Raw genomic sequence first — 22015 nt, forward strand, 5'->3', positions numbered from 1 at the left:
TTCTTCTATTCAATTACTTTTGGGCATCGCAAAGTCACGTCCTGTCCTGCATGATTGATTTTTTGTTTGTTTTCTCTCCTCGCTCCGATGACTGTAATCCGTTCTTCAGCTCAGATGCTTCTAAGCCGGCCGATGAGATACCATCTCCTTCCTGCTAATCCTCCTCTCATCTACCCTCCCATCTGCATCCCGCGCTAAGACGTCTTGTTGTAATCCTCCCATTAGGACAGATGGCGGGCCTAATCCCCCACCGCATGCAGGAGCATGAGGGGGGGGGGGGGGAGAGGCATTGTACCAATGTCCTCGAGTTACTCACGGATGATTTGGAGTTGGAGTGCTCATGTGTTTTCCTGAATTGTCATGTTTAGATTTCATGCCATTATATTCATGTACCCGAGTGAACGAACACAATGAGCAAGGCACTTAAGCTGTGTTCTTATTTGAAGTATCTGAAAGCAGTAATGCCCTTACAATGCAACTGCGTGTACATGTACATGCGCAATGTGAAGGTTACAGATTTTGGAAATGAAGTTACGGCAGTGGCGTAACAATGGGGGGGGGGTCTCTACACATGGCCCACTTTTATGTGGCACGCTATATGCAGATGTGGCTTAAACCATCTGAGTCTCCTTATTAATTTGTTCAGATCTGTCCTACAAAATATAATTTCTGGGTAAAAATTGGGTTCCCCCAACAAAAAACTGAGTTACACTATGCAAGCTGTAATTACGTACACTACATAAATTTACTGAGAGTAGACATAATTTGAAATTCTGACATTAATGTTATGCACGCGTTTTTTGGTACCTTTTGTGTGGTTTTGCACTCTTCTTTATTGATAACTATATTTTAAATTTTTTTTTTGCAAATTGAGAACACAATCATTACATGTACCGTATGTATCTGATACTCTGAGTTAAAAAATGGTACTCATTGCAAATTGATAAAGCAAAGTCATTAAACACTCCGGCATCTTCAATTGATGAGACTTAGCCAGCATTTCAAGATTTTTTTCTTTCCCCACTCCCCACCCCCCCCCCCCCTTAGCTGTTTACCTAATGCAATAATATATGAACAACAGATGACTAGGTCGTAAATAAATCGCTAACTGAGAGCGCAGTTTCCGTGGAGCCGTCTTTGTTTGCCCGCGTGATGTTTCCAACAGCCTGGATTTTGATGTTGTGATAAGCAGTGATCTTGTGCCATCCCTGCATTCCAAGCAAAGTAAATTCCCGCTTAATCTATAACGGCCGTCTTTTGTGGCGTGCCGACTAATGGTCGTGCCATGCCGCACGCTTTTACACTTTGCCCTGTCCCATCTCCGATCCAATGATTTTTTTTTTCTTGTTCCTTTTTTTTTTTTTTTTTTATATTTGCACATCAAACCATCCACACTTCCTACTCAGAGATGATTTTTGGAGATATACAACTCTCGTATTGGCCAATGCTGTTAAGAGTAAACACCACGCTGATATTGAACGCAACTGTTTGCATAAGACTCCTTCAAAACGTTGGCTGAACATCTCAAAGTGATGAAAGCTTTACCGACCTGGGTGGATGAAGTCACTCGTGGAAGTAGTAAACAAAAAATTCATCAACGCGAGCAAATTGTTCACTGCCCCAGTAAAACTAATTCACTGGCACTGTACTTATGTTTAAAATAACGCAAGTGTTTACAAATCCAGCGCAAATGCTTCAAGGTACTACATGTAGTACTTGTGTTTGAACGAAATTAGATTTTTGTTCAGTTTATGACTGTGTATACATACAAAAAAAATCCAGTGTGTATTTTGATATGGGACACCCCACTACTGGCTGAAATTAAACACGGAGAAATTTAGAGAAATTGTTATTTATGAGGTAGTTTTTGGTTTGTTGTAATATTTCTTTTTACTTTTGACAATGGAAGGGAAAAAGAAGAAATATGTATGGGCTCCGGGCGCGAACAAGAGAGGGCGTACTGGTTCACGCGTGTGTAGCGCGAAGTACGCACAACATATTTTATGCAGAATGTGCACAGAAATATAGAGTTTTCTCATGAGCATCAGACGTCGTCGGCAATGAGCTCACATGTCTCTCCCAGTGGTCTCCCCGAACTCTCCCTTCCTTACCATAGAGGGCGTACTTGTGCACGGAGCCCATTACATTACTGTGTTCAAAAGAGACTCTGACACATTGCTGCATTATGGTGCTTTGAAAGCATTGTGTCAAACGGGAAGGAAAACGGGGGTTAAGGTAAATACTCTCGACCCTGCCTCCAACTTTTTATGTTCTCCAGTTTTCATCTTCAACAGCCTACCCATCTCTGATTTTAACGGTTCCCAAAACTTTTGATGCCTTCCAGTTTTCAGATTTACCAATTTATCTTTTGTATTTCTTTGTTTTCTCACCAATAGATGTACCAGAATTCAACCCAATGTACTTCATTTCTGAACCCTCCAACGTTATCGCCGTTCCGGGTTCCTCAGTGACGCTCAACTGTTCAGTTCACTCCCTTCTAGTGCCTACCATCCGATGGACCAAGGACAGTAGTCCGGTGCAGGCAAATGACCCGACCAGGACTTTACAGTCCAATGGGGCGCTGCGCATTGCCCCGGTGTCCCTGGGTGACGAAGGCTCATACCAGTGTAGTGCAGAAATGGATGACGGAGATACTTACACAAATCTGATCAGCAGACGAGGAACTGTTACTGTTGCAAGTAAGTATGAGAACTGGACGTAGTGAGCAACATGTATTTATTTAAAAAGTCATTACATATACTTCCCTTAGTTTATAAACTGCAGTGTCACAGATGTGCCAGTATATCATTATTAACAGAACTCAATCCGTCAGTGAAGGGCAAAACCTAATTTGATTTACATCACCCCGACGCAAAATTCCATCTTACGAATAGAACTCAACCCATCAAAGCCCAACGGCATGTTTTGTTGGAATCTGCCAGGATGGGTATAGTACCCCTAAACAGACAGTATTTTACATTGGGTTGGCACACCTTCAGAATCGAAGTCAGAAATATGTGTGTGCAGTTTCCCATATGGTGTTGGAATTTGCCAGGATGGGTATGGTTCCTAGTAACTTATGCTAGGGAGTTAGGGTCAATGAAATATAAAGTTTCCACTTTATTACTGTCTTTCTGTGCTCCTAAATTACTTTCTAATCGTTTATCTCAAGTGCCTATAACTTTCAGGTTTACTGTACGTATACATACAAAGTCACAACCCACTTGGAAACATCATCTTAAATGTTACTTTTTGTAATTGTTTTCGCACTTCATGTTCATGTACATGTACATGTATGTCACTAAGGGAGAATAAAGAAGCATTAAGGGTCGAGCAAGTCTCTTTGCTCGAGGTGAAGCCATCTACAAAAACGTACTCTGTTATTATCCGGAAGAACGTAACCATCTCGGGTAGCCTGATGCCACATCAAAGTAGTTTGTGCCAAGTGACCTAGCCCCTTAAAAAAAGATAGTATCCGTCAGAAGACACGATGCTTCTGAGTGATTTCCCGGAGTGATTCTGTCAGCCGGTTCTTGTTTTTCTCTTTCTTCTTGCACACCTTGTGCCCCACGGTTCTCTAAATTGCGCGGACTCGAAAGCTTCAGCCGACGTAACCGGATCCGGAGGGATTCTCCGAGGAGGAGAACTGAAAACGAGAACCCTGCCAAACATTTTAATATATATGACATTTTGGAGCCGGCCTCGTTGCGGCACACAGCTGAATGCGTTAGCTACTCAGATCGCTGAGAGGGAAAGAGAAATGAATGAGAAAAAAAAGGACTGTTATTTGAGATGCCTTCTTTTAATATATCTTATTGGGTGTCATGTCAGTTTTGGCTGGTTAGGGAAAAACAAACACGCTAGTATCTTGGCAAGACAAGACATGCCGGCAAGGATTTCATTGATGTGTACGGATTGCCTGAAATTGAAGTCCCCTGGCAGGTTTTTGATAGAGGTCTTGAATTTCTAATTAAGAAGTGGAATTTCTTGTTTGTGTGTGTGGATGAGCAGCTTTCTATGAGTATTTGATACAAATTGAATAACAACACCTGTGAGATTTTTTGGGTGAAAATTGGTCTAGAATATTCAGTTCTGAAGAAAAACAATATTGGATGCGTTTCTTGTAAATTGCTAAATTTTTGTCAAATGTCTATGGAATGAAAATTGTTGTTATAATTAAAAGTTGGCATACACACTTACCCTTCACACAATAAGTAAATGTTGGCTCAAAATTTTCCAAGTTTCTGTGAAATTGTCATGCTAGTTATACCATATGTACAATCCTCTTCTGCCAAAAAGAGGTTTCTGTTTTCTTCTCATATGCAACTACTCCAAAAAATCTTCACACGTCATTTGCCATTGTAAGTTAAACAAATTCACATGAACAGTACATGTACATTGTATGTACGTGAATCCAAAACATTTACATGTAGGATGACGCTGACACAGTTCAAGGTGAGATTCCTTCAAATAGTGCGAATATATGCGTATATCTGTGCACATTTTTCAGTTTCCACTAAGAACAAATGATCGTGGCAGAGTGCCCTTTTACGAAGTAATGCGGTTCCCATTTTCTCATCAAGGAAAGTACTCCTATAAACCACTCGGCTCGTGTTCCATCTATTTCAAAGTCTCTCTTCATTACCAATGGGGTCATCAAATGGAGAGAAGGGTACAGAGATAGTCAACGAAAATGACTCATTAAACAAAAGGCTCGTCTTCAGACAGGATGTCTGGGACACAGCGCCACCCGATACAGTCGGCTACCTACTGCAAATTTGAAGTGAGGCTCTGCGACAGAAAACGTCCCTTCGAATCGTTTGCCGAGCCGGAACTCGGATAAGTTCTTGTTCATATTTTCCCGTCGTCAAAGCGTCACACACGCGGCTGTTGATCGTAAAAATAAAACGAAGGATCCCTCTTGAGAATTCAGCCAAAGAGGAGGGGAAATATTGACCATCGTTTGAAGCCGAGAAGCAAACGGAACCGTTTCTTTCCTTTCTTTCTTTTTTTGATGGTTATATTCCTTCAATTCCCCCCCCCCCATGGACTGCCCTTTGCATTGACCTGGTTAAAACATTCGTCGCTGTTTGCCAGTCTTTGAAAGTTTTCCTCAAACGACTTGTGTCAATATTGGAACAATCTGTCCCCATCTGTTGCAAGATTCCACTGGCTTGAGTCGGTGAAAACAAACTCTCTGCTTAGCTGGAAGCCGTTGATGCTTAGTTTGTTTCATGAACGAACGAGTGATTTGAACTCTTTTTTGATTAGTTAACATGTTTGAATAGTAAATAAAAAGTAAACAATTTATGAGATCTCCCCCCCCCCCCTTCTGTTACTCTCTCGTGGCCAAATGGGCTTGTCCGTATCAATGAAATATAAGGGTGTACATGTTGAACTACTACGAATGAAGCATTAACGATCCTGTAAGAAACGCGAGGTACATTTTAATTCATTTATTTCATCTCGTTGTATCTCAACGAGCATCAGATGTCCGTGTCAATCTTTGTCATTAGTCACCGTCTTAAAAAATCTTCATATTCACATTTGAAAAAAAAAGAAGATTCAAGGCATCCAAATACATACAGTAGAGCCGTAAGTAAGTGTTAAGTTGTTCACGGTGAAGGCATCACGCGCAAATTGGATTGTTTTTCTTTCCTCTTACAGTTATCAAGTTATTGAAACGACCTCTCAAAATTTCCGAGGGGGAAAGAAATAAAGACAAGCAGGTGTATTGCTAACCAGACAGCTCCAAGCCTTGTCCCCTCAACAGAAACAATGAGAAGATACCTCTACGCTTCAACTCCCGTTCCCTGTCCAGAAAAGATTAATCTCCGTCAGGCAATTTACCATTCGCGCGTGATCTAATAGACAACTGACCAGCTAGCCAAGCCCGTAGCTACGATGGAATTTTTTTATCATATATTGTTCCCCCCCCCCCCAATATCACCGGGGGTTCTCGTAGTTTCCTTGGTGATGCATTATTCATAGCTTGCGAAATCTGTTTGCCGTGCATCAGATTTTGTTGTCGCTGATGCGCGCCATCTAAAATTGAATGATATTAATGACAGGATGACTTTAATTGCTGTCACACAGAAATTGAGTGCACGCCAAAGGAGGGGAACAACATTTTTTTCCCCACAATTTTGTCTCATTCTCGTAAATCGAGCACTCAAAAATCTTCCCAAAAGAGAGAGATATTTGTTACAAGTCTCATAATCAAGCTGTTCTCATTCATGCACCTTCATTAGATCTAAAAAAGAATTGTGTCAGAATTGTTCATGTTCCACTTCTGTCAAGAAATCTTCCTAAATTATATAATTTGAAACGAAGGGGAAAAAAAACATTTAAATCATATTTAAAGCATATTTAAATTGCTGAATATGGAAGTAATCACCCTAGAGTAACAGCAATAATTTTAAAAATACAGAAAATTTCTGAAAAAAATTTAATTTTCATTGTCACATTAGACAATTCCCACATAAAATTAGCAACGCAAAGTACACACAGCAGTTATTTGTCTGTTTTTCCCGGTGCAAATTTCTTGTTGTTTCAGTGTCCACTCACTCAAGCTAAAGGGCACCGTCCAAGGCATAGCCAGCCCGCCTATCCCTTGAAAGCCAAAACACTTCCCGCATTCCGGGAAGCGTTTGAGAAAAAGCGTGCCCAGACTACGAGCTTAAGAGGTGCGAACTTAAAATGTCGGCCTCGTCCAGTTCAACAAGCAAGAATGCAATAAAGCGAGGATAAAGACCCGTTGCCCGAGCGCCGTTTCCGTCGCGGTGGCAGCGCGTGTGGCGTGAGTAGGTGCTGATAAACAAGACGGTCTCTCACAGTGGTTGCCTCAGCTGGACAGTAATGATAGGGTGGTTAGGCAGACTTGATGCCTTGACATTGAATTGAAGTGCAAGAAAACAAACATGGCCTAATTTCATGGTTGTGCTGACCACGGAATTCTGTGCTTACGATCACCGTCTCATGCTAACATAGTAAGATAGCCTGCACTAAGCATGTAAGAACAGATTTTTCAGTTAGAGGGTACATGTTAGCATGCAGACAAGCCAAAAAATCTCTTGCTTATCTCTGAAATTTACATAAACACTATGAGCAAAGTATGCAGAGTCTATTCCCAAAACGTGATACACGCCATTTTGTTCCCTTTTAGAATCCTGCTGTCTCCTGGCTGTCCAAAAGCAATTTCGTCGGCTGTTATATACTTAGACGCAACTTAAGAATACAATCAGGCAAAAAACGAAGTTTAAAAACAGCTGTTACCGTATATACCGTTTTGTTCTTTAAAGTTTCATAACAGTGCAAACTTTTCACCTTTTTCAAATGGATATATCATGTGCTACTTTTTCGGAAACAAACTCTTCACATATTTAATGATTGTGTAGCGCACTCTCAAAGAGATCCAAACCAACTTCGAAATTCCTGGGTGTTTTCCAGCGCCCTCGACAACAACTTGGCAACAGAGGTGTTGAATTTTACACCAGACAGCTGATGACGGGGAGCCGCAGGTTCGGTGAGCCGCAGGTTCCAAGTATGAAAGAAAAAAGAGGGTGCGTTTCTAAAGAAACGAAACCACTTTGAAAGAAAAACATTTCTCTGCTCCATTCATACCAGGCTGTTGCTGAACTATGAAGTTCTTTCTCTTATTTTTTTATATTCCTTGCGGCTGGCCAGTGTACGGTCCAGTTAATTTATACAGAGGGTTCTCCACATGGATATAACAAGGGGATCACCATAGCAGAAATATCCGTCCTTGACACATTCATAATATTGTATGCGTCTTTTGTTTGCCTTGTATGCAAAGGTATGGCTGTCTCATTGTCCATATCTTATCAATGGTTATTTTTGTGGTGTTGTCAAAAGTCTGTCTATTTTTTATTTTCACAAGATTTTTTTTTTTTAGCGTTTCTAGTCAATGTACACCCCCTCTGCGGAAGAAACAATCGTGTAGTTTATGTTTGTGGTCCGAGGGACGCGCAGACTAAGACCGTAGATATTTGTGACAGCATGTGGGAACCTTACGCAGTCCGCGTTCACACTGCAGTGGCAAATGGTCGAAATCTGCAACACGCGACGTTTTCTTTCTTCATCCGAGAAATCTAACTTTTGTAACTGGCATTTCAAATTATTCCAATTTAAAACCTTTTACAGGAACATAAATTGTCCCACCCACTCTAACTTGATGTCACCTCGCCATACCGTGCCCTTACCCCATTTAAAGGGAGTCAAGTATTGTAACTCAGGAATGGCATATACTGTACATGTATAGAACTCCACGTATTTGTACCCATAGGGCTTTCATGTAGCATTATGATGAATACAGGCGCTTGTTATTTTCAGTATTTAAAGTTGACTGAATCCCTGTTTGCCTCAAGGGCCCTTCTGCTAGTTCATACGTTGCCCCATTCACTGGTCATCACGCAGTGTTAATCCCCCTATCCCTATAGCAGTAGCATCTATGCAACCCATTGGCATTTGATTCTGTCCGTAAGCCCACCGTTGGGGCCAGGATTAACCCCAATTGTAAGCACTCGATGGCTGTTTACGGAATTCCGGAAAGCGGAACGGAATGTTGGCTTTGCAAACACCGTAATCCCTTCACCTTCTTTTTTTGAAGGTACAAGTCTTTGTCCCCCTGGATTGCAACTGTCCAAGCATGAAGGATACATTTGTCATGGAACGTACCATATGCTCACTTGTGTTAACGTGTGCATTGGATGGTATAGCGGGGAACCAGTGAAATTATTTCCTTTTTGGACCCCAATGTAACGGGAAGTTTGTGACTAGTTTAGTTGTCATGTTGCTATTTTATTTTCACCCTTAACGGCTTTGCACTTTCCCGAGAGTAGCAGAGAAAATACCCACTAGGGTGCTGTTTCCCCAGTGTTCGATTCACATGCCGTGGTACTTTGGTTCGAACCCTGACGATGAACATGGTGCTTGTGTTCTTGGGCAAGACACTTTACTACAATTGCCTCTCTCCACCCATGAGTATAAATGGGTACCTGTGCAGGTAGAGACCAGAATGGGCTGATCGCGAGCTGCTGCAAAAACTGTTCTCATGGCCTGATGAACCGGGGTAATAATTATGAAGAGCTTTGAGACCTTTGGTATAAAGCGCTATATAAGCACCACATCATTATTATAAAAATGTCCTGTCTACACCACTGATTTGAAACCCTAAACACATACCTTTAAACACCTGATTTCTTTCGCAAAGTATGCTAAAAGTTAATTCAGCCTTTTGTTTCTTCTTTGTCCTAGAATTGGTTCTCCAAGATGGCCCGTCAAGCACAACAGCATTTGATGGGGATACCGTGTATTTTGAATGTAGTTTCAACTCAGTCCCAGCACCAGAAATAAGGCAAGTTGCATCTTTTGCATGGTACTTTTCATGAAACTAAAATTTCTCCAAGCCCCTCCCAAAAAAATCCCCCATGGTAGTTTGGATCTCCAAAAAGAGGAATATTCGCTTTTAGAGGTTGCAGAAAAACCCCATATTTGACTCAAAGAGTATCGTGCCAGAACCAGAAATCAGTCCTGATTTGAAAATCACAGGCGTGTGGAAAAATTCTGGGCGGGATTATCGCTTTGATCACAGGTTGGCAGGTGAGGAAAATCCAGCTGAATCCTTAAGTTGATGAGACGTACATTATTATAAAATTGTTGCATGACAAATAGATCACAAATTGAACTGGTTTTGAAAGTGCATAACTTCCTCCTCTTATCGACAGTTGGTCCAAAAATGCCCAAGTGCTAGACCTGACAGAGGAACGGATCTCGGCCCGATACACCCTGATGCCCAGCGGTGGGTTGGAGATTAGAGAAGTGAGGTCAACGGACGCAGGAACCTACCGATGCCGAGCAACTAATCCTATGGTCACTTCACCGGTCCAGAGCCCTAATGCTGTCCTGACTGTAAACCCAGGTAAACTGGTGGTCATTGACTTTAAAATCTGTTCCTTTTGGAGGAGTGGCAGAAATGTTTTACCTTTCAAAACCTTAAACTTCTGACTAGTAAGGGGGTTTCACAAAAGTGAAATTTGACACAAATAATCAGATTGATGTCCATACTCTCAGGAAATTCAAGAAAAGGAGTGCTATTATTTTTTGGATTCATCGGTGAATAAATACTGTGGAATACAATAGAGTACAGGTGATGAGTTAAAATTAAAAAGTCAGTATATGTTATGATTTTTTAAAAGGAATTTTAAGTACTTTTTAACATGCAAAACATAAAATGTAAAAAAAAAATTAGTCTATGAATGACCTTCAGGGGAAGGAGAATCACATATTAACATTTTTATTTTTACTTACACTGCAAAAAGCAGATTTATATGATAAATAAATTTCACCACACTTTGTAATGAAGGGAAGTGATGTGCAATATGTAGCTGGTTCGATGAGATTGTAGCATTCTCTATGTATAACAAAGTAAGACAAATTGACTCTTGTTTGTTTCCATAGGAACGAATCCCTCCTTTCAGTTCATCAAGGCTCCTCAGGAGACGGAAGCACCTGTTGGCCAGACCGTCGTCTTGGAAGCTGCCACCGACTCACCGGCCACCTTCACTTGGTTCAAAGACGGCGCTGAGATATTCATGTGAGTCCTGCCAAAGTCTTCTGCTCCGATTCTTATCTCCATTTGATTTCTTTCACCATGCAAACCATGTCTCGTGTAACGTCATGCCGATCAGCTGGTAACCGACTTGCATTAGAATTACATTGCTAGTTTGACTTAATAATGAATGACTTTCCGCGGGCCGAAATTAATCCAAGTGTAGACGCACAGTAGAATAACCGCAACGGAATGTTGACAATCACTTGCTGTAACTGTTTGCAAAATTAAGTCCAATGCGAAGCGGCTTTTGAGTGGTTAAAGTTAAAAAAAAAAAATAATGTGTACAAAAATGCTCACATTGCCTACTAACAAAATCTCCAAAACCGTGAACTGTGTGGCTTTTGAGATTAACAACAGAATTTATCAATTGGTTTCACACAGTGGATTGCTGTCTTGCATCTGAAGTAATGCAACTAATTGATTGTATCACAGGCAAATCAATGATCGCAGAAATATCCAGATTATCTTGGTTTTTATCATTTAGCTGTGTACATGATTATTACAAAAATGCTGTTCCTATAGTGTGCTGTTGGCTCTGTCAACGGAGGCAACTGTCCTAAAGTCATTCGTTCTAAAAAGCTACAGGGAAGGGCTACATTGATTGACTAGTGTGCAGACTCGTGACTCGAATGAAGAAAATTACGATACGTTGTTGAAAGATGTCTAGTATTTCATTCTAAAGAGGACGGGTTGGGTGCGTGGAACAAGAATGTCGGCCACTGCACTCCGAAGTGAACGCTTTTGATGTTCTGCAAAAAGGGGCTCCTTATGGCGTAATTACGCGGCCTTGCTTTTCATCGCCACATATCTCATCTCTCTTCACTTTCACCCTGTATCTGATAAACTTATCCTCCTCCCTTGTCCTCATCCCTCATCACAGCGTGGGATCCGGTACAGAGGATCACTATGCCCTGCTCGGCCAGGGGAGTCTCCGAATCAAGCAACTCGGAGAGATTGACACTGGGCTCTACCGCGTCTTGGCCACGTCTATCGCTGATGGCACCGCCCTGGATCGCATCGTCAAGGTTACCGCATTAGGTAAATACAAAGTTTTTGCTGGACCTGAGAAGCCAGCGTTTGGTCCTCTGACTGACTGAGAGACTGAATGACTGACTTGGTCACTGAGTATAGATAGATTTTCCTTTAAACGGAAGTTTTTGGTCTAGTCTGAACACAGACTCAAAATGGCCATTTTAAAGGTAGAGTAGATCATTTGCAGCTATCCGAAAAGTAACCAACAAAACTATTGTTGAAATGCATACTTGGTTAAAAGATAGCAACGGCACGAAACTCCCTGTGAAATTATTCTTTCTGGCATGCTGTCCTGTGAAATTATTCTTTCTGGCATGCTGTCATTTTTAAGAAAACAATAAAAGAAGGCCATTTTCAAAGATGCGTAAGTGACGCATTTTTGAATATTTTCATAAGTAGTTGGTTTGTAATTCGGCGAATCCGTGAAATGGTTTGTGCAAGCGTTGACACGACGCACACGTCAAAAGGCTTAATGTAAGTTGGTCTTGCCCATTGACAAAATTTGACCTTTGGAGACAAAAAAATATGTTGTTGAAAACTTGTGTCTAGAAGTACGAGAGCTTCACTCTAGGAAGGATGAACACGGCGTATACCAAGCTTCTGAAGTGTTTTCATTTTTGTGAGTTTGCATGGGGACTCTATACCCAATGATTTTGAGTGTCTGTCAGGCTGAATAGATACGAATCAAAGTGTTTATTTGTGTAGGAATCCTCACATCTCAACTCGCAATCGTTCCTGTGTCAGGAACCTGTACAATCCTGTGAAGCACTTCAAATTCAATTATCTCTTTTAGTCATTGATATTCCCACAAGACAAGGTCATTGGAAAAGTGTCATTCAGACATTGAATCGAAGATTTTTGTTGAAATAGACGGGATTAAAGTCTGAGTGCTGCTTTCGTAAGTTCTTCTTATTTGCTTTTTGAAGAATTTCGTTTTTTTAATTTGGCCCTGTTGTACAGGTTCATGTCTGTGGAGAAGTTTAGGTATGGTGCCAAGAGACACAGTTGAAAGATAAAGTATTTGAGGTACAAGTAGTCTGGGCACCACACCAAGATTTCTTTTAGGATTTTTTAAATTGTTTGTCTTAGGCCGTGTCCGAATCAACTGGCTGCGGCTGGGAGTAACACACACGTCTATGAGAATTGGCTGCAGCCTCAAGCCAGTGGCTTCCATAGGCGAACGTGTTCTTAGGCCGTGTCCGAATCAACTGGCTGCGGCTGGGAGTAACACACACGTCTATGAGAATTGGCTGCAGCCTCAAGCCAGTGGCTTCCATAGGCGAACGTGTTCTTTGCAGCCGCAGCCACAACTTTCGGACACGGCCCTACATATTCAGTGAATCAGATTCACAGATCAAAACTTTTTGTTCTTAATCCGGCCAGTTCCCTTGAAGTTCAACATCCGCCCGCAGAACACCTACACCAACGTCGGGTCCTCGGTGACTCTCAACTGCAACGCGTATGGCATCCCGGGTCCTACCACCACTTGGTCCAAGGAAGGCGAGGAGCTGGAGCCCGGCGATGTGTACCTGGTCAGTGCCGGGAGCCTGACTATTGACCAGGTCATCCAAGAGGATGCTGGGATATATCAGTGCGTCGCTGACAACCGGTTGGAAAACATCCAGGCGTCTGCTGAGCTGATTGTATTGAGAGAGGGTATGAAATCTAACCTTTTTTTTCCAGGACAGTTAATATTTTTCCTGAATACAAGTCTAGTAAAGAGCTCTTCAAACAATCTACGACAACGACTTTCCTTTGTTGCAATTTATCCTTTTTACTTCTGCTCCGACTTTTGTGACTCAATATCGACCTAATTACAACTCTGCATTATTATTATTATTATTATTTTTTTAATTTCTGGTACTGAAACCAGGGATTCCTCAAAAGCGCCCTAGGCACTGTAGCTCGCAAGCCTGAAGAAACCTGTAGAGAGAAGACAATGAGAAGAAATTACAGTGTTAGAAGTGGGAGGAAAACCCCAGAAGAATATTCTAGGGGAAACCCACAAAATCAGGTAGGGACTGAAAACCCAATCCACACATTGGCTCAGGCGCGATTCGAGCCCGGGTCACAACGGTGGAAGGCGAGGAAAGTGCAGCTACGCCAACCTGACTCCCCATTGACGTGTATTGACGTGACGTGCCAGTGACACAGGACTTACAACATACATGTACTAACATAATTATGAAATATCCAAAAAACTAGTAATGATAGAAATTTTAATGATATCAGTATTCATTTCTAGTTGACAGAAGCTTTATTTAGTAATTCTCAGTGCAGCCACAAATGAACAAGGATATTTCATTCAGGAATTCTGTTCTGGGTTTCATTCCCAAAATCTCTGGTAGACGTGATCAAATAAAAGTCAACAAAATTTGCTAAATTTTACACCCAAGAATATAATATTTATGGACGAGATTATGCAGTACACCCATGAACCCATGAACCCTTGTGTGAACAGTTGACCTGCCCCATTCCCCACTCATTACGAGCTGATTTTGATGTTGTCAGTGATCCTTAATTTGTTAATTTCAACATTTTGTGCCATTTTTGTTTTGACTTCTTAGGCTATTTACGTAAAGTGATTCTTAAGAATCGTCTATTGCATGAGTATCATTTGAATCACTTGTCTGTAATTCTTCAGTATGGTGTTTTGTGGCAAGCTTGTGGCATGTACATGTACGGTATCGTCACGGACCTTCGCAAGCCGTAAATTACTCGAAAGTAATTCTTAATACCCATATCAGACTCGCAGCTCGGATTCATCCCGGACTCATAAACTCCATCATCCATTGCTAAAAAAAATGACAGCAGAAGATCTTTTAATCTATTCCCTGCGACATCGGTTATCCCGTCGCCATGGAAACGTTATCACTCAATTTATGAGCGGCGGGGAGAGAGAGAGCCAGCAGCAATAAAAGAGGAGAAATTCTATCGGGATCGAGCGCAGCGCATTAAATGCACTTTCCGCGTCTTGAAAGCCCTTGGGTGTCAATCAAAGAGAGATACGCTATAAAAAGGAAAACATGGACGAGCTCAGCAGGGCAGTTGTTTTCCAATCTTCCTGCAGCTTTCACACTAATGACTTAAAATCTTTGCAGACCTGCGAGTTATATTTTTCAGGCTGAGTTCTCCTTGTTATTGGAAGTAAACAATATCTATTTTTCCGCTGGATTTGTTTCATGAATTTTTTTTTTTTTGGAGGGGGGAAAATGTCAGTTTACATGTCTATGAAGGTACACCTACATTACCTTACTTAACACAATTAGACTTCTATTTTTTCACTTCACCAGTCACGTCGACTTGATATTAAGGTCTTGAAAACAGCCAAATACGTGACTTTTTTTCAAGTAATCTTTCTGTGACATGTATGGTGTCTTCAAATTAACAAAAATCTAAAACATCTGTAACTATCCATTCCATTTGCCACAGTATTTGTCTTTTTTTCCCCCAGAAGGATCAATTTTCCAATTTGTAACATTTTTTCAAACTACAGCAGCAGACTTTTAATTCGTGCCTGTCTTGAGGCCAGTGAACTTGACTTGCATGCAAATCGATTTCCATGATTGCAACTTTCTGCAGGTTGGCTTTTTTTCCCCTCGGGCACAACTGACAGTAATTAATCAAATGCAAACTTTTAAAATTGTTATTGCTCCAAGAAGACTGACCCAACTGCCCCTGAGCGCAGAGATGAAATTAAAAAAATCCGAACCGAAAAGCCATTTCTTTTAAAAGGTCGCCTCATTGCATTTTCATGATTAAATCTCTTAGATCTCGGAACACAGAATCAGACATTAAGTGTACAGTGGATACATTAGATGTGCAGGAAGACATGCTGATCTTTATTGATAACTTGAGTCATCTTCTGGCAAGTTCGTGCATTGCTTTTTGATAACTGCAGCTGCGAAATGTACCGGTACATGTATTTTTTGGGGCATTCGTGAAAAATTCTGAGATCACGAGTTTTGTTTTGTATCAGTTACCCTACTGGGGAGTGAGACAGAATTTTACTTCACCGAAATTTGAAGTTTGCTGAGTCAAACAGAATTTCATCAACCTCCAAAAAAACCTGGTTTTATGTCAACGATTCCCAGAGAAGAAATAGCCATTGCTTTATGGACTAAAGAAGTATTTGGGTTCAGGTTCATGATGAGCCCAATTTGGCGGAGCTGCTTTTAATAGCACAAAATAGTCGTTAAGCAAATGTTCACGCTTAGCGAAAACCAGTTGAGAACCAGCCACATGTTATACAGTGCATGTTGCATGACACTTTGGTCGGTAACCTGCTCTTGCTAAGCAATTATCTTCTCTGCTGAGCAAGAAAGCAAAGTGCTGTGCTTAGAATCGCCATGAAACCAGCCCTAGGTCATCAGAACTCATATTTAGCTATTACCCTCCTTGTCTGTCTTACTCTTTCTCAATAAACACACCCTTGTACACGTACGCAGTCGTCAAGAGTATAATATTCAGCTCTCAAAATCGGTCCTTCAACCTTTGGTACAGGCAGACCTTCTTTTTGCTGCCATTCTTTTTTTTTTAACATCCAGCTTGACATGCCTTTCAATCCCTAGGAAAGACCGGACTGCCTCGAGCCCCGTTGGACACGTTGTTTGTCCCTCTGTCAGTGGCATTTCAGCGACTTGTCTGAAATGACACGCACCCTCAGCAAAAGGCAACGGACTCGGACACTCGTCCATGGAGTAAATACATATTGCATCTATTCCCACAACCGTCCCGGGAATTTCAGAAGGGGGGGGTTGTTGTAGTTGAAGGTTTAAAGACGATGATTGCCAAATGTAAATTTTGACATTTCGAGCAGATGCTAATCTGCAGAATTCGCGGCAGTTGTGCCTGGAAAAATTTGTGTGGCGTTAAAGAAATGAATACCATCCACAATAATTTTAAAAAAAAATACATTGCCACCCACACTAGTCGGCAGATACTGTTTTGAAGTAAATGTGTGACGGAACACGTTTTGGGGGCACATTTGAATGTGTTATTTAATAAAGGACGCTGTCAACTGCCTCATTTGGATGCAATGTTGTTTCCTCTTGCTCCACAGTTCAGAATACACGTACACGTACATCTAGAATTCAATTCGAAATTAAATCAATGATGCTAGTAGTACACGATGATGATACCGGGTACATGGACAATTATGTTCCTTTTATGTTGTTTTTGTTATTGTTAGCTGAAAACTACAGGCATTTAAAAACTCCTGTGGATTATTTAAATTATGTACATGTATCTATCAAATTTTATATATATTATGTAATTCAAGATGATCGGCAAAAAAAACCTGTGCTCTTCAGTGTAGTTGCAAATTCTATACATATTTTCGTGAAAACGTTTTGTCTGTTGAATTTTTCTGCCGTTTTTTTCCCTGCGTTTTTTTTCCGGCGTTAAATCACTACTTTTTTTTATTCAGTTATAAATTACTCATAGTTTGAATTATTTCAAACCTGTTAGGTAACCAAAAGTAATCGGTACGGTTCACTCCAGCAATTTAAGCTTATTCAATTAGATTTGTGCGCATAATTCTTCTGCTCCAACATTCCCTTGATTCCCGCTGCATAATTTCTTAAGTAGATGAATTATATGAAACTGTATTTTTTTTTCCCTAAAAAAAAAAAAAAAAATTGTGTTGCTCCAATTTAGCATGATCCTATTTGGCCAAGCCTACTGGTAACCCCAAAAAATGATTGTTAATTGGATGAGGGGGACCAATTTTCAGCGCTGGCAAAAACGGTCCTGAGCCCGAGGCGCGTGTTTACGATACCGGTGCTCGGATTTGTTCCCCGTCGGTGTTGGGGTGCGGTTGCGCTAAGTCCGCCCCCAGGGTTATCGCACTTTTTACCAAGCAATTGGGAGGTTTTTTTCCCCGTTCGCCTCGCTCTTCTCTCCCATCCCGTCTTGGGACATGAGGAGCAGCCATCTTTAATCCACTACTTCCCCCCGGGGGGAGTGTGCAAGAACAGCCTGGCACGTGCACCCCAAACATTCCGTTGCTTTCGCTGGAGTAGGCTGAGCCGGGAGAGGTCTAGATCTCAGTCATGCCCGGCCTGCGTCAACGCACCAGCGCCTGAATCCATAAAGCGCAAACACGTGTTTTTTGTACTCTCAAACGGCTGTTCTTGGACATGCTGGTTGAGAAGTCCCTCCTTGGGCTGTGGACTTAAGGTGTGCATATCCAACGCTGCAGACTGGACGCATTATATGATTTTATTGGTTTTTATTGGTTTCGGGGGAAGATTAACATTTGCTGATTCATACAGGCGATGCAGGGTGAATTTCAGTGTGCTGAGGCGATGACTGTACATATAAAATGTTCTTCTTAAATATTCAAACTGAAAGAGTCTGATGTTTACTTCTCGCAAAATGTGCATATGATTCAGATTTTTTTTAAACTGAAATGATACCTGAAGTGAAAAATAAAATTAATAGAGCTGTGCCAATTACATGTTGCTGACTTATGATAATCACATTCTAATTGGTCATTGTTAACACTCGCCAACTCTGCCAACCAATGATGGGTCCCGTTATATGATCATATGTTATGTCCATGCACTGTTGTACTGAACCTGTATGGATATAATTTTGCATTAATGGCAACAAAAGAAAGATTGAAACATCAGACTCTCCCCCCCCCCCAAAAAAAAAAACAAAATACCTAAAATATGGGTGGAGAAACAGGTAAATGCAGTAGAAAAAAAATTAAAGTGAGTTATATGAAGTAGAAAAAACAGCTTTGACAAACATATTTTCAAAACGTTATGGCTTCAGGCAGCAAGCTTTTTGCCGTCATCCACATTTTCAATTTTGTTTTTTCCCTGTGAGAAATGGCAGTATGATCCCTGTGATTTTCAAGTCTTAGCTTGCAAACATCTGCCCTCTTATCCCTAGTCTGTCATCATGACAGAATGTTGCGCATTATATCATCACTCACATTGTCAGAAAGTACATTAATGTTGTCAGCGCAGCTTTATCCAGCCCCATAAAGGATGAGACGCTTGGACCATTCAGGCTTAAGAGGATGTTTGCTCATACATTTAATGGCCACCTGCCAACCTCTCGAAAACATTGTCTTCAGTCGTCCTTCCTCTTCAAAATCTGTCTGCATTACATTGTAAAGGAATAGCTTCTGTATGGAGAAAAAAAGAATGTGGGTTTAGTTCCCATCCGTGTATTTTTAAAAATAATAAAAGCGCATGAGTTAATATATACACCATTTGCAAACATCAAAAACCAAAACTACCAAATTATTATGCAGTACCTTACTTGACGCCTCCAGACGCTAATATTTGAACCCTCCCTCCCTACCCCAACCTTTTAACAGCTCAATATTCCGTAACGAATCTGGCGCTCTGTGCCTTTTGTCTGCTCGTTAGCCAGACCTGGCTCCAGCGAAATCCCTCTTTATTGGCTCTTAACGTCGATTACTCAGCAGGGTAATTACCTCTTTGTATGTATACCCCAACTGCCATTAAATGCTAAGCCATTTTAGTCTGCATCTAATAAAGACTAATGCGATGGCCTATAATGAGATTGTCCAATTGTCTCAATAGTTTTACGACATGTACATGTAACAATAAACATCAATACATTGGCAGGGGGAAAGCTACATGGTATTGTCAATGAAAGAAATGAAAAGTTGAATTTTAGGTATTGAATCAAATGAATTGTGCTGCACTCTTGCAGTGAGTGCTTGAAGAATTTAAATACATGTAAGAAGAGCAATTATGTATTTCATCTTGTTGAGAAAGGCACTTTTTTGATGCAGTTTAGAAAACGAATTCCTTACAAACAGTAAATTTGGAAGACTTTAACAGCGCGTGAGTCTAACTTTACAGACACAAACTTGACAAAGACATGTAACAATCTACCAAATCTTGTCTTTTGTCTGTCCGTAGTTCAATGACTAAAAAAGGAAGTTTTCCACCATTTTCTGACTTAGTGTAATTCTAATGCTTGTTTTATGGTGACGCTGAGCATCATGCAGTTTCTTTTATGTTACTTACATGGTGTTTTAGTCATTCATATCTTGTACATGTAATCGATTGTACTTTGTTTGCATGCTATGAAATACTGATCAACGGTTTCTTTAGTTACGGGTACATACCCGGTATGTCAAATATTTACTCTCGGTCTGTCAAAGTATCTGTGTTGGTGCAGTGCCATTTTCAATGCAAACGTGTATATGTCTCACGTCAGGCATGAATGAAGATCTTATGTTAATCAATTCAGAACAATTTTGTTGTACGTGCTATGTTTTGTTGTAAAAGTTTTGTGTAATTTACAGAGCATTTGTGTGATTGTTTGCATGATAATCATAAATCTTGGTTAATGTATATATATGTATGTATGTTATTTTTAACACGCATTTGCAAGCAGCACGTTTTCATTGTTAATTGCATGCGAATTTCAGTTGTTGTTCTTTTTGTTTTGTTTCCTTTTCTTTTCCTTGTGCGCATGGCCTGGAATCTTCACCTCCCCCCCCTTCCAAACCTTCCCTTGACGTAATAGGTGTTCCCATCCCAACGCGCCCCCCTACGACAACCGTAACCATGTCACCAGCGCCCCCACCGCCAATAACAACTAAATCTCCCCCCGGCCCACCAGACACAGGACCGGTACCCGGCAAGCCGCTCACCTTGACGGCCGCGGACATCCAGGCTCAGTCATTCCGCTTGACTTGGAGGGAACCAGTGCAACTGAATGGTGCCCTGCAAAGCTACAGGATTTACATTAAGTGGAATGGAGGGTATGTACACCATACACCGTTTTTTTTTGGGGGGGGGGGGGTGGGGTTTGGATGGGGGATGGGGGGGGGGGGAGTGGAATGGGGTGGGGCTTGGATCAGCGTAATTCATTTTGAACGGGGGTGTGTCGGAGGGAGTGGGATGTGTAGATGTTGAAAACCCCATTGGTCACATCTATCAGCAAAATCAACGGTGTCTAGTCCCTTCCATCTTGAACAGCGCCCTCTTGTGTGCAACGATGTCCAATGGTCTGTAAATTTCAGAATTTCAGATTTCAGTAAAGTTAGTGCTTTTTGTCTTCTGTCATGAATTTCAAACTTCAGCACTCTAAAACCTTCAACATTCCTCTGAAACATACTGTATTTTTTTTTTTTCGTACGTGTTTCCAACAGGCAAAAGGTTGAAACTGTGCATGACCTGGGTCAACTAGCAAAGGTCATCAGTGACCTGATTCCAGAGACGAGATATGAGGTCACCGTCTTTGCTTTGAATGAGAACGGAGCTGGAGAATCGTCCGATGTCTTGGTCGTTGAGACGTTACCTCATGGTACATTTTTTTTGTAATTCAGCAGTTTAGTCTCAACCACTTCTCCCTAAATTCTTTCACATGATAGTCTTCCCAGCAGAGTTTTATTCAGGATCATTTACAGCCATCTCAAATCTCTTTGTTTTCTGGGAAAAAAAGTCAAAAGGCAAGATCTTTTATTCAAGTCGAATTTAAGAAAAGTTAAGAATATGTTGACTATACAGGGTTGACAAAATAATGGTGTAGATTTGTGCAAAGGGAATTCCTAATTTTTTGAGTCAGTTTTTGAAAAATCCATACATCACTCATGTCAACACGAAGAACACACTGGAGCTTCTCCTGATATTTGGTGAACTTGTAGTTTACCAGAAATGCCTGTTAGTAACTTACTTTGGAGAAAAATTATCAGCTTTGAAATCACTTGTAAAAGACTGCTGCAATTTCGCTGTGTGGCTGGTAAACTTCCTTTTTGGCCTGTCAGGAAGTCAAACAAGTTCTCAGAGTGAGTAGCATTAGTACATATGAAATTGACGCGTTTTTTGCATCGATATTTCAGCACAGTTTACGCTTACATCACTATCACGTTGATATTTAATTGTGATTCCTCTGTTTGGTTCTTCAAATACAAAAAGGGGAGTATCTGGGATCGCCGACCGGTGTCCGGGCGCGAGGGGAGGATGGAAGCTGTACTGCCCTCTTGATGACCTGGGGGGCACCCCAGGGAGACGTCCTCAACTACAAGGTCTTCTACGCCGATCTGAGCGCAGGGGTGGCCCAGGAACTGGAGCTGTTCACCGAGCAGACCTTCTACCTGATCACGGGCCTGAAACCCTTCACCAGCTACGGCCTGCGGGTGGTCGGTTTCAACGCGAACGGACCGGGCACATCGTCTGAAAATCTGGAGGCCAGGACGTCACAGTGCAGTAAGCATTCTTTATTTGTGACCTTGTTTTTATGGAAGATGGTTTTCCATGAAGGATCAAAAGTGAGAACATTGCTTAAAAAAAAAAAGTTGGTGCAGTGATAGTACCTTGCATTTCAAAATTGTGTCTTGCATGTGAATTC

The 22015-nt window shown here is 41.2% G+C and overlaps 1 protein-coding gene across 19 annotated transcripts in view; it reads left to right on the forward strand.

Moving 5' to 3' along the window:
• The first annotated feature begins 2395 nt into the window (after positions 1-2395).
• The window catches only part of LOC119745933 (neogenin-like), a 54794-nt gene continuing 35174 nt past the window's right edge, over positions 2396-22015 (forward strand). For 18 of the 19 annotated variants that reach the window (XM_038222617.1, XM_038222623.1, XM_038222629.1 and 15 more), the window contains exons 1-9: positions 2396-2699; positions 9277-9376; positions 9747-9940; positions 10480-10615; positions 11514-11671; positions 13049-13321; positions 20189-20426; positions 20817-20971; positions 21583-21873. In XM_038222617.1, the coding sequence (XP_038078545.1) occupies positions 2417-2699; positions 9277-9376; positions 9747-9940; positions 10480-10615; positions 11514-11671; positions 13049-13321; positions 20189-20426; positions 20817-20971; positions 21583-21873 (1828 nt within the window). In that variant the 5' untranslated portion in view covers positions 2396-2416. The remainder of the gene's footprint in view (positions 2700-9276; positions 9377-9746; positions 9941-10479; positions 10616-11513; positions 11672-13048; positions 13322-20188; positions 20427-20816; positions 20972-21582; positions 21874-22015) is intronic. The other variant, XM_038222622.1, reaches the window with a different exon arrangement.

Source organism: Patiria miniata, unplaced genomic scaffold, assembly GCF_015706575.1.
Source record: "Patiria miniata isolate m_02_andy unplaced genomic scaffold, ASM1570657v1 HiC_scaffold_7, whole genome shotgun sequence".
NCBI lineage: Eukaryota > Metazoa > Echinodermata > Asteroidea > Valvatida > Asterinidae > Patiria > Patiria miniata.